The sequence below is a fragment of the Panthera uncia genome, chromosome C2, assembly GCF_023721935.1.
Source record: "Panthera uncia isolate 11264 chromosome C2, Puncia_PCG_1.0, whole genome shotgun sequence".
Lineage (NCBI taxonomy): Eukaryota > Metazoa > Chordata > Mammalia > Carnivora > Felidae > Panthera > Panthera uncia.
The window spans coordinates 146,406,055-146,418,932 of NC_064810.1; the positions used below are offsets into that span (position 1 = coordinate 146,406,055).

General features: G+C 39.5%; 1 protein-coding gene across 12 annotated transcripts in view; it reads left to right on the forward strand.

Moving 5' to 3' along the window:
• The window catches only part of ULK4 (unc-51 like kinase 4), a 567,621-nt gene that overhangs the window by 99,923 nt on the left and 454,820 nt on the right, over window positions 1–12,878 (forward strand). For all 12 annotated transcript variants that reach the window (XR_007457564.1, XR_007457565.1, XM_049629926.1 and 9 more), the window contains one exon: window positions 12,043–12,204. Coding sequence is in view for 10 of the 12 variants with exons in the window: in XM_049629926.1 (XP_049485883.1) it covers window positions 12,043–12,204 (162 nt within the window). In the remaining 2 variants the exon portion in view is untranslated. The remainder of the gene's footprint in view (window positions 1–12,042; window positions 12,205–12,878) is intronic.

The window sequence follows — 12,878 nt, forward strand, 5'->3', positions numbered from 1 at the left end:
TTTTTTTTTTTTTTTTATTTTATTTTATTTTTGGGACAGAGAGAGACAGAGCATGAACGGGGGAGGGGCAGAGAGAGAGGGAGACACAGAATCGGAAACAGGCTCCAGGCTCCGAGCCGTCAGCCCAGAGCCCGACGCGGGGCTCGAACTCACGGACTGTGAGATCGTGACCTGGCTGAAGTCGGACGCTTAACCGACTGCGCCACCCAGGCGCCCCTCCCAGGATTTTTTAATGAGAAAGTCACCCTCTTCCCACTGCTCTGCAGTGTCCCCTTGTCTCATCAGTGTCTTTTCCTGGGCTCTGTTTGGTTCTGTTGGTCTATTATCTGTCTCTGTGTCATACTATCTAAATTAATACTTTCTATTATTTAATACTAAGGATATGGGGAGTTTTCCCCTACTAACATAATCTTTTTCAAGAGTTTCTCAGTTAATTTTGTTCCTTTCACTTTCGTGTAGTTTTTAGATTCACCTTTTCAGGTTCACCTGTTTGGATGTTAAGAACACATCTGCAAATGAATTTGAGAAAAATCGGTTGATATTAGTAGTAAATGGAATGCATACTCAATGAGAAGACCAATAATAGGAGAATGACACATTTGATTAAAAAAAACCTGAAGATAACTGATTGAAGTTGCTTTGAATTCTTGATGAGATTCAGCCGATGTATTTAATTTATTGCTTAAGCTACCTCTCAGATGTAGGTCCCATTCTTTACAGATAACATTTTATGAAACATCTATTATGTACCGCTAGGTGCAGGAAAGGTAAAGGTAAATTAAGATGTTGCCCTGCCTTCAGTTTTCAGGAAAGAATTTTTTTTTTTATCCTTAGTTCTGTACACCAGCCTTTTATTGTTGTTTTGGTAACTTCATTTGCTTTGGTTTCTTTCTTGTGTACTCAGTAAGACATTTCAGGCTATTAACTTTTCGTTCCATGCTAGCTGTATCTCACTAGTTTGGACATGTAGTGTTTCCATTGTTGCTATTTTATTGATAGTCCCTAGTTCTAGTTTTAAATTTGTCCTTGATCCAGGGTTGTTTATGAGGTGGTTAAAACTTTTTCATGTGGGTGGGATTTTATTGCCTTCTTTTTTTTCTTTGTTAAAGTAACAAAGTTGCATTACCTTATTGTCAAGAAAGTGGTTTGTCCTGTTTCTCTTTGGATTAAAAAAATTGTGGTAAAACACACGGTAACATAAAACTAAACCACTTTGACCACTAAGTATATAGTTCTGTGGTAGTGAGTACGTTCACATTGTTGTGCTGTTTCTGTTGTTTTAAATATATTGAGATGTTCTTTTGCCTCAATTACTGATTTGTTTTTTCCACATCAAAACTTTGTAATGTGTCTTGTTGAATGTGGGCCAAATTGATTCGATTTTTAGCGCTTTAATTTCTGCATTGGGGAGAAAGCAGTATAGAATTTTTACTTCATTTTTTTGAGAAATTTTACTTCATCTTAATTTGATACGTAGACTTCTTAGACGTCAATTGCAGTTTTAAGTTATAAACTTCTTTGTTCATAATGCATAGAAAATTAGCTTTGCCTGGGATATTTATAGGTGTCAAAAGAATAAAGCATTTTCTAGTCAAATACTTAGAGACACCAGATTAAACAAGGTTGAGCAGTTTGATTTGTCGTTAGTACTTTTCAGGGCTTGTAATTATGAACTACTTGGGAGAATGTACAGCATTTTCAAAGTAATTTGCCCACAGACCTACCCTATCCTATGGCATGTTGTGTGATGCACTGTGGGAGAGGAAGCTGTGGGCTTACACTGAGAGTGTCAGAGGTTTAAGATCATTTTCAGTAGGTTTTCTCTTTTTAAAGTTCCCTAAGATATTATGATGGTGTTTTCCAAACAGCCTACTTTCTGAACACGATTTCTGTAACTGTAACAATGGTGATAGAGATACGAGTCAGATGTTTTTGTCCTTGTGACAGAGGTCAGTGCTTAGAGGGAGAGAAGAGAAGTAATCAGAGGGTAAGAGACATATGGTGGGTCACACAAGCAGTTCGGAAGATCTTATGTGACTGCTGAAAAAGGAGGGTGGCAGTGTGGAAGAAAAGGTATCTATGAGGATACTGAATCAGTTTCAGAGTTGGGGTTGGCATTTCAAAGACCTTCAGCTGAGAGTCAGAGGATGTGGATTTCAATCCTACACATGCTACTCTTCAGTGGTTTGGTGTCGGCCAAGGTCTAGGTGACCCACCTGGTGGTGTTTCCTGTATAGGAGGGTACTTGTGCTTCATGACCTTCCATGAGCTTCTGACTTGGGCCCCCTCTGAGTCTGACAACTTTCCCTTCCGTTGCTTTGACCTTAATGTTGTGTACAGTACTAAGGAGCAGTTGCCCCCTTGGGGTCATTGCTGTATTGATCTCAGGAATATTTGGCAATGAGCTTACGTGATGTATGTTTATATGTGCGTGGGATAAGGAGGGTGAGAAAGCTGACCTTTCTTTGAAGTGTTTATTTTTATATTAAAAATTTTTTTGTTAACGTTTACTCATTTTTGAGAGAGCGCGAGCAGGGGAGGGGCAGAGAGAGAGGGAGACGCAGGATCCGAAGCAGGGTCCGGGCTCTGAGGTGTCAGCACAGAACCTGATGCGGGGCTCGGACCCACAAACCATGAGATCATGGCCTGAGCCCAAGTTGGACACTTAACCGACTGAGCCACCCAGGTACCCCTGAAGTGTTTATTTTTATCTGGGTAGGTAGTAGCCTATTATTCTCCAGTGACAAGCCAGAAGCATCTCCTAGGGAATTTCCACATATTTACGGGAGAAGATTATTTGTATGTTTGTATCTAATCAACCACATCTGTTTTGATAACCTGCATAATAGTCTATGTGTGATTATAGGTGCTGAACTCACAATGCATAGGTTGTAGTTAAAAATATGAGGTCCAAAAAACATATAAACCATTGGCTTTGTTTTTTTTCTGAATAACAGCTTATTAGATAATTTTGAAGTAACACTTATTTTAAGAGGACATTTATTTGCATTTTGAAATTAGAGTTCTCTCTCTTTTTTTAAAAATGAAAACTAGTGTTAAGGTTGCTTTTGTGTTTAATTAGAAAAGACCAGGCTCAAATTAGAAAGGAGTACTAGAGATGTTAGGCATTAAATGTATTATCTTTGAAATGTTTTAGGCCTAAAACACAGGGAAAAATTAGTTGAAAATTCTTGGCTTTTGATAAAAGTGAAAATGTAGAGTTAGATTTTCTGATTTTGTTCCTGTCACAGTTTAATGTTCTGATAAATGTGTGTGCCTCAACATCAGGTTCTTTCTGGGTCCTCACCACTCTGTTGGTGTTTCTGCAGTGAGAGTTGGCAACGTGTATGTGGACTATGAATGATCCAGTGTTTTCTTTATTAAACTAGCCATAATTTTTCTTTTTGGCTGGGTACAGTATACTTTATTGATGGTATGTGACAAGGAAGGGCTCCCGAGCCTCCCCCCTTCTTCAGGGGACCTGGGATGGAAACTGTGTAGCAGTTAAGAGATTCACAGTATATTGGGGGTTGAGTTGGGGCATGGACATCCAGCACCTGAGGGCATCTCTCTGCCTCTTGCTGAGGCTGGTGGCTCAGGGGGCTCTTACTCTTCGGAGGCCATGTGGACCATAATGTCCGCCACCTGGTTACTGTAGCCAAATTTATTGCCAGGAAATGAGCTTGACCACTTTACCAATGAGCAATGCCAGCCTTAGTATTGAAGGTGGAAGAGTGGGTGTTACTGTTAAAGTTGCAAGAGATGGCCCAGTCCTCAGGGTAGCCCGGGATGCACTTGAGGGGGCCTTTCCGTGCCTGCTTTGCCACCTTCTTGATGTCATCCTGTTGGCAGCTTTCTCCAGGCGTCAGGTCAGATCCGTGACCGACAGGTTGGAGGTGGGGACATGGAAGGCCATGCGAGTGAGCTTTCCGTTCAGCTCAGGGACGATCTTGCCTATAGCCACGGTGGTGCCAGTAGAAGCAGGGATGACGTTACGGGAAGCCTCTGGGCTGTCGTGCCACAGCTTCCCAGAGGGACTGTCCACCGTCTTGTGGGTGGCAGTGATGGCACGGAGTCATGAATCGTGATTCTCTCCACGATGCTGGGATCGTCATGGATGGTCTTGGCCAGAGGGGCCAAGTAGTTGGGGAAGCAGGAAGCGTTGCTGACAGTCTTCTCGTTGTTCATGCCCATCACAACCACGGGGGCATCAGCAAAAGGGGGAGAGATGATGATCCTCTGGGCCCCACCGTTCAACTGAGCCCCAGCGTTCTCCATGGTGGAAAAGACCCCGGTGGACTCAGCAACATGCTCAGCACTAGCCTCGCCCTGTTTGATGCTGACGGGAGAGAGGCTTTCCGTTGACGACAAGGTTTCAGTTCTCAGCCTTGATTGTGCCGTTGAATTTGCTGTGGGCGGAATCATCTTGGAACACGTAGATTATGTAGTTGGGGTCAACGGAGGGGTCATTGATGCTGACAATATACATTTTGCCAGAGTTAAAAGCAGCCCTGGTTACCAGGTGCCCGATACAGCCGAATTCATTCACTCTGACCTTCACCATCGTGTCTTGGGGACGTGACTGGCACCGCACCAGAAGTCGTGGTTGTCTGCCGAATGGGGAGGACCAGAGAGCCACCATCCGAAATGTTTTGGACCCTATTCAGTAGGAGGCAAAAGGGCTTATTAAGGATGGAGTTACCTGATGTGTCTTGAAGTGAACCGTTGAGAATGGCATGAGGAAGGGACCCTTAGCACCAAGTGAGATAGATCAGCTTCCAGAGAGGTGGTGTAAGGTAAGAAGCACACAGCATTGCATTTAAAAAAATTTTTTTTTTTTTAACATTTATTTATTTTGAGACAGAGAGAGACAGAGCATGAAGGGGGGAGGGGCAGAGAGAGAAGGAGACACAGAACCGGAAGCAGGCTCCAGGATCTGAGCCATCAGCCCAGAGCCTGACGTGGGGCTCGAACTCACGGACCGCGAGATCGTGACCTGGCTGAAGTCGGACGCTCAACCGACTGCGCCACCCAGGCGCCCCAGACAGCATTGCATTTTACACACAAGCGTGAGGTTGCATATCCTCTCCTGTGGCAGCTGACTTCACAGAGGAGGTTTCAGAGTTTGGCTCTGCTGCAGTCAGTATGTAAAAACTGGTGAAACGTCAATGATAATACCTTTCAAGGATTTATATTGGTTGGATTTCTGTTTAAATTTTCACATTCTTTTGACTTATTTTTATCCCATTACATGCTTTGTACTCTTAATAATCCTGTAGCTCTTTTCTTTCTCATTTCATACCTATCCTTATAGTTTTTCTATTTATCTTTTTATTATTATTTTTAACTTATGGAATCATGTTTAGAGGAAATGGTGTATGTATGATTTCAGTCATTTAGAATTTGTTGAGACTTCTTTCAGGACTCAGTATGTGTGTATATTCAGGGAAAAAATGGTGAATTCTGCCATTGTTGGATAAAGTTTTTTTCTGCCCATTAGGTCAGGCTTGTTAATCTGATTGATAGGGATAGAAGTCTTCTGTATCTATGCTGATTGCTTTTTCTCTAGTTTATCAGCTACTGAGACATGTTTTTAAATACTTTCCTTGGTAGGATTGCAGTTTTGTTGTATTTTGCTTTTATGTATTTTGAATATTGGTAATTAGATACATAAAATTTTAGAGTATATTTCCCTTGGTTTACTGACATTTTTATCATTATGTTGTTACCTTAAAAAATCAATGGTAATGCTTTTTGTCCAAAGCTTATGCTCTTTGATATTAATTTGCTTATACCATCCTTTGTTGGATTAGATATGACTGATATTTCTTTTTTCATTCTCTTATTTTTAGCCTTTCTAGTTGAATAAATTAAAAAAAATTTTTAATGTTTTTATTTACTTTTGAAAGAGAGAGACATAACACAAGTGGGAGAGGGGCAGAGGGAGGGAGACACAGAATTTGAAGCAGGTTCCAGGCTCTGAGCTGTCACCACAGAACCTGATGCGGAGCTCGAACTCACAAACCATGAGATCATGACCTGAGCTGAAGACGGATGCTTAACCGACTGAGCCACCCAGGTGTCCCCAAATGAATTTATTTTTGATGTGTCTCTTCGTACAGTGTTTAACAAAATTTCTGCTTTATAGTTTTTCTTTAGTATTTAGTCCATTTATGTTTATTGTAGTTGTTGGTATAGTTGTATTTATAGCTGGCATCTTATTTTCTGCTTTTGTTTATTCTGTTTTGTGTTTATTTTTTCTTCATGTCCTTTTGGTTTGCTTTTTTAATGATTATTTTTATTCTTTTAATGGCTATTCTGTTGCTCTTGTTAAAATACATTTTTTCTGTGAATACAATTGTGGGTTGACAGTATTTTTAACAATTAAAGGTATTGTTTTAGTGTCTTCTGACTACACTTGTCGCTGTTAAGAAATTAGCTGTTAGACCAACTGTGGCTCTTTTGAAGGAGATACTCTGTAATTCAAGTGAGGGCCTACTTACACTTTTAGCTTTTGGGCTTTTTTCCCTGCAATCTCCTTTCCCTAACATACACCTGCAGCCCCCGACTCAGATCAGTGGGGAGTCGGGAAGATGGAAAAGTTACTTTTTGTTCATCTCTATTATATTTGGTTGTGGCCACTGGGAGCTCTAGCTTTACTTGGTGCTGGTTCTTCATCTAACTTCCAACTTGTGTGGGTACTTGCCTGCCCTCTCATTCCTTTTGTTCACCTCGTTAGACAAGTGCTCTCAGGGTAAACATCAGCTTAAGTGCTCTGGATATCTCTGAGGGTGTCTCTCAGAGTTCTTGCCTATACAGTCACTGGCCTAACAATTTGGTCCTAGTTCACTGATGCTTTTAAGAAGGTTTGTTTATTTTCTTATTTTAAATTTAGCATTTGGATTGCTTTTGGAGGGATAGAGTTGTCCAGATCTCTAGCCCACTATATTGTAAGAAATAGAAATCCTGTTTTCTTGATTTAATGAGTTACTAAAACAGTAAACCAGGGAAAATAAACTCCAGATACCTTGGAGTCTTTAGAAGAAAGATCATAGTTTTGCTAAACCAACAAATGTGAAAATAATGTCAGTATTTTTTTGAGGAGGGGAGAGTCAGAGGGACAGAGAGAGAGAAATCTTAAGCAGGCTCCAAGCCCAGCGCAGACCCTGATGTGGGGCTTGATCTCATAACCGTGAGATCATGACTTGAGCTAAAATCAAGAGTCAGGTGTTCAATGGGCTGAGCCACCCACGCACCCCTAATGTCAATATTTTAGATGTTAATTTTGATACTCCTTTTTGAAGAAGTAGGCATGTAGACTAAAATAACATTGGCAGTGAAATTTTTTTTAAGACTGCCCACAATACATTATTAGATCTACTTACCATTATTAAAAATGAGTATAACTTTTCATTAATAAGCATAATCATCATAGGCTTATTTTCATAGGATCATTTCCTAATCATCATAACTTTTATCCTCATAGTATGATGAAATAGGTCTTTGATTTAAGTGATGGATATTAGTTCAGTCCAGTTATCCCTTCTGAAGAGTTAATTAGGCAGAAAATAACACCAATCTTATTGCTTGTATTGCATCCCACAGGGGATTTCAGAGGGACTAGGATAGCTCGTTTCAGGTAGTAGCAAGTTGAATTGACCTGACAGCCTCAGTGAGTTTATAGAACACTGGGATGACACATGGCTCCTTTCCAACCTGAGTGCTAAAATAGTGGTGGTTTTCAAGTAATAGGAATGAGTCCTCTAGGATTTGGCTGACGGTTGTGATGGAAAGCACATGTTAAGGTATTTGAGAAAGTTCTTCCCCCCAGATAGCACTTTGCTCCCCACCTCTACATCGCAGGGCAAAGGTTTCAGAACCTGATGAGAAGACACAGAGCAAGGCATAAAAGACCAAAATGTCATACATGTATGTACTGAGAGCTAGGGAGGGTGGAGGACATAGCTTGGTATCTGTGGGCAAGTAGGTTTCCTTATATTGCGCTCCCACCTCAGGGAATCTTTGCACCCCTCAGGTACAGATGCACTTTCCAAGTGGAGTACCTCTCTAGGTAAGACTTGAGATGGGGAATATGAGAAAACGACTCTGTGTGGATGGGCCTGGGTTCAAGGAGAAAGGGGCAGGAGTTGAGCTGAGTGGTTAGGCATGCTGTTTATTGTTTTCAAATTTACCAACTAGGTGAAGCATTTTCTTTTCTCTTGGGTATAATGAATAAAGGAACAGAGAGAGGATGAAAAGGTTATATTAAGTCTAGCCACAAGGGAGGAAACATCAGGAATGGGGAGGAAGCATTGAAGAAGTTCAGGTAACGTTAAAACTTTTTCTAGCAGCCTTATAATTCATACTTTGTGATACTAATAATTGGAAGCGAAGCTAACATGTTAAAAATATATTACTTAAAAAATATGCTATTTTTTTATGACCTAGGTTAAGTATCCGGGTATGTTATGTAATTTCCAAACTGCTTTGTGTCTTATTTTTATAGATGAAGAAGCTAAAGCACAAAGGTGAAAATGCCCAAGGATATGCAGTTGGTAGAATGGTTTGAACCTAGATATATAACTCAGTATCTTCCTACTTTTTTTTGCATTTTCATGAGAAATACATAATTTTTTGATGGAAAAAATTTACATATGTACTGTAACAATTTAAGCAATGTCTAAAGTAGAACTCTTGGACCCCACAACTCACACCTATTGTACTCATTGTTAATAGGTATTGTATCTCTTTCTATGCTCTTTTTTTTTTACTTAGATATTTACATATGCATATGTTCTTGTTAAACAAACATGGGATTATATTCTACATACAATTTTTTTTTCTACATACAATTTTTAATGTAATTGTCAATATTTCAGTTGACATAGAACTTACATAAAATATTCAGATATTCAGTATGTGTGTATTGTAAATATTTTCTCCTAGTCTAAGACACGATGAGGCAATAATGGTGTCCTGAGGATAAATTTACAACTTTTATGAGTGTTAATTTAACAATTTTTTCTTTTATGCTTAGTGCCTTTTTCCTAACAAAGTTTTGCCTACCTCAAAATAGCTAAGATACTCTTTATGGTCTTTTCTAGAAGCTTTTTTGTTTCAGCTTTCCCATTTAAGTCTGTGACTCATCTCCAGTTAACTCATGAGTCAGAGTTTCCTGGGATGTTTTATGTTTCAGTGTATACTGTAACATGGTAATGTTTTGTGTGATCTTGAAAAAAAAAAACATTGTATTTTACCTTTGTTGAGTATTCTATCAGTGTCGAAGTTGGTTGATAGTGTTATCTTTCTGTATCTTTACTGACTTTCTGGCTACTTGTTCTGTCAGTTACCGAGTAGAAGGTATTGAATTTCCCAGCTAAAATTGTGGATTTTTTTATTCTCTCAGTTTTATCAGGTTTTGCTTCAGGTATTTTGAAGGTCCATTATTAAGGGGCATAAATAATTAGGATTGTTATATTCTCTTGTTGAATGACTTTTTTATCTCTTGTGAAATGACCTTTATCCCTTGGAGATACTCTTTGCTCTGGAATCTTCTTTCTTTTGGAATCTACTTTTCTGATGAAAAGTGTCCCATCAACCTTATTGTTCTTCCTCTCTACATAATGTATCTTTTTACTCTAGCTGCTTTTAAGTATTTCTCTTTAGTACTGCTTTTTAGCAGTTTATGATGTGCCTTGGTGTGATTTTGTTGTTGTTGTTGTTGTTGTTGTTCCTTCCCTCTTGAGGTTCATTGAATTTCTTAAATTGACAGTTACCAGTTTTTATGAATTTAAAACTTTTCAGCCAGTATTTCAACCTTCCCCCACTCCTGTCACCTTTGGGATTTTCACTGCACGTACATTAGGTTGTTTGAAGTTGTCCTATATGGTTCACTGATGCTAAGATGCTCTGTTCCATTGTCCCCCCCCAATTTTCATTCTGTGTTTATTTTGGATAGTTTTTATTGCTAATTGCCATGCCTTCAAGTTCATTAATCATTGGATCTGCAGAGTCTAATCTGTTAATCCAACTAAGTGTATTTTTCATTATAAGACTAATTTCTAGCCTTTCAGGCCATTTTTGTATCTTCTGTTTCACTTTCTTAAAAGTTTATTTTGAGAGAGCGTGTGCATGCACAGGGGGAGGGGCAGAGAGAATGGAAGAGAGAGAATCCCAAGCACGGTCAGTGCGAAGCCTGATGTGGGCTTGATCCCACAACCCTGGAATCATGACCTGAGCCAAAATCCGAGGTTGGATGCTTAACCGACTGAGCCACCCAGGCGCCCTTATTTCACTTTTTTATCATGCTTATGCTGTGCTTTCTTCTTCTTTCTTGAGTGTATAAACTATACTATCCATTTTAATATATTTTTTTTCTGAGTCTATCACCTGTGTCATTTTACTGATTGAGTTTTCTTCCCAGGAGTCCTGTTTTTCTGCTTCTTCGCATGTGTGGCCATATTAAGCGGATGTTGGACATTGTGCTTTTTATATTGTTAGGTGCTGGACTGGAGTGTTTGTATTCTTTTTTAAAGATTTTATTTAAAAAAAAAGTTTTTTTTTTTTTTAAAGTGCTTTTGTGCTTTTTCTTGAACTCATCCAAGTGACATGGAAGCAGTTTGATCCTTTTTGAGGCTAGCTTTTAAGCATTGTTACGACAGTCTGGAGTAGCCTTTAGTCTGGTATCACGCCACACAGGCAATACCTTTCCTAAGACATTGCCTTGTATTTTAAATGCTCTTTGGCTGATTGCTACACTAATACTCCCAGCCCTGAGTGATTCCTGAAGCTTGTTTTGCTTAGTCCTTCAGATTTTAAAATTCTCTCCCATTTTTATATTGTGCTCGTACTGCATATGTTTCAGATGGTTTCAGCCTTTAAAATTTTTTTTCCTTAAGTTTTCATTTCAATTCCAGTTAGTTACCATACAGCGTAATAGTCGTTTCAGGTGTAGAATTTAGTGAGTCATCACTTACGTGCAACACCTAGTGCTCATCCCGGGTGCCCTCCTTAGTCCTCATCACCCTGTTCTACCTGTCTCCCTGACCACCTCCCCTCTGGTAATCCTCAGTTCCCTATAATTAAAAGTCTGTCTCATGGTTTACCCCCCACCCCTAACCCTGCCATGTTCGTCTGTTTTGTTTCTTAAATTCCACATAGGAGTGAAATCATATGGTATTTGTCTTTCTCTGACTGACTTATTTAGCTTAGCATTACTCTCTAGCTCCATCCACATCATTGCACATGGCGAGATTTCATTCTTTTTGATGGGTAATTTGGGTGTGTGTGTGTGTGTGTGTGTGTGTGTGTGTGTGTGTGTGTATACCGCATCTTCTTTATCCATTCATCAGTCAATGGACAGTTGGGCTCTTTCCATACTTTGGCTACTGTTGATAGTGCTGCCTGAAACATGGGGGTGCATGTCTTCCTTTGAATCACTGTTTTTGTGTCTTTGAGGTAGATACCTAGTAGGGCAATTGCTGGATCATAGGTAGTTCTGTTTTTAACTTTCTGAGGAACCTCCATACGGTTTTCCAGTCAGTCTTTTTATTAAAATCTATTAAAATTATGTTATGCTAGATTTTAGTGATGAAATGATTAAACTGGTTTAGTGATTAAATTATAATAATTTCATAATAGCCTAAAGGAATGATTACACCTACTGAAGTACATAAAACACGCAGGGTCAGATGAAACACTCTTGTTATCAGGCCTTTATCTGCAGTGGTTATGTAGAAATGACATGTATGTATATATCTTTTGGTAAATAACACCCCCCCTTTTTAAAAAATATTTTTTGATGTTTATTTTTGAGAGAGAGAGAGAGAAACAGAGCATGAGTGGGGGAGGGGCAGAGAGAGAGGGAGACACAGAATCGGAAGCAGGCTCCAGGCTCTGAGCTGTCAGCATAGAGCCCGACACAGGACCCGAACTCATGAACCGTGAGATCATGACCTGAGCCGAAGTTGGATGCTTAATCGACTCAGCTACTCAGGCACCCCTAAATAACTCCCTTTTATTCTTCTCTCTTTCCTTCTCTAGGAAGAACGTGTTGTGAATCACATGGCAGCAAAGATTATTGAAAATGTCTGCACTACCTTTTCTGCTCAGGCCCAGGGCTTTATTACAGGAGAAATTGGACCCGTTTTATGGTTCTTATTCAGACATTCCACTGTTGATTCTCTCAGGATAACAGCAATATCGGTAAGAGGAGCATCTTTTAGGGATATATCTGGGTATACTTAAACACCGAATTTGAAGAATTGTGCCACAAACAGAGTAAATCTCACCGGATAAGTAGGACACAGAAATATCAGAGTAGTATATTTGGTGAGAACAATAATTTTCTCCTAAAGTAAAATTTTCAAAACTGGGGCTGGAAAACCTTGGGACTGTTGGGAAATGGTTTTAAAAATCATTTGGAAGTGCTAGTAGGTGCTAGTGGGTGGGGTCCAGCTTTTGTTTTGGTTTACATTTAGTGTTCCCTGACTTTTCCTGAGCTCCCTCTTTCATATTTTCTGCTAAATGCATTTATCATGAGTTAATTATAAAGTGAATTCATGTTAGTGTTCAGGCGTCTGTGGTTTTGCAGCTTTTATATTTTGATTGGTTGTCTACTTCTTTGCTCATATGGTTGTAGTGACTTGGTGTAGAAGATAATTATGAAGATGTGTTAACATGGTTATATCAATTTAACAGTCTGTTAAATACAACCCTTGCTCATATGATTTATGAAAACACTCTTTTTGATCACCGGTCTCCTCTTTCTGTTGCCTGCTCATTGTTGCACCTCTCCCTTTGGTGCCTTGTTTTCTTTCCTTAAACCTCCAACCCACATTTTTCTCCTGCATCCTCCGTAAATGACTTTCCCCCATACT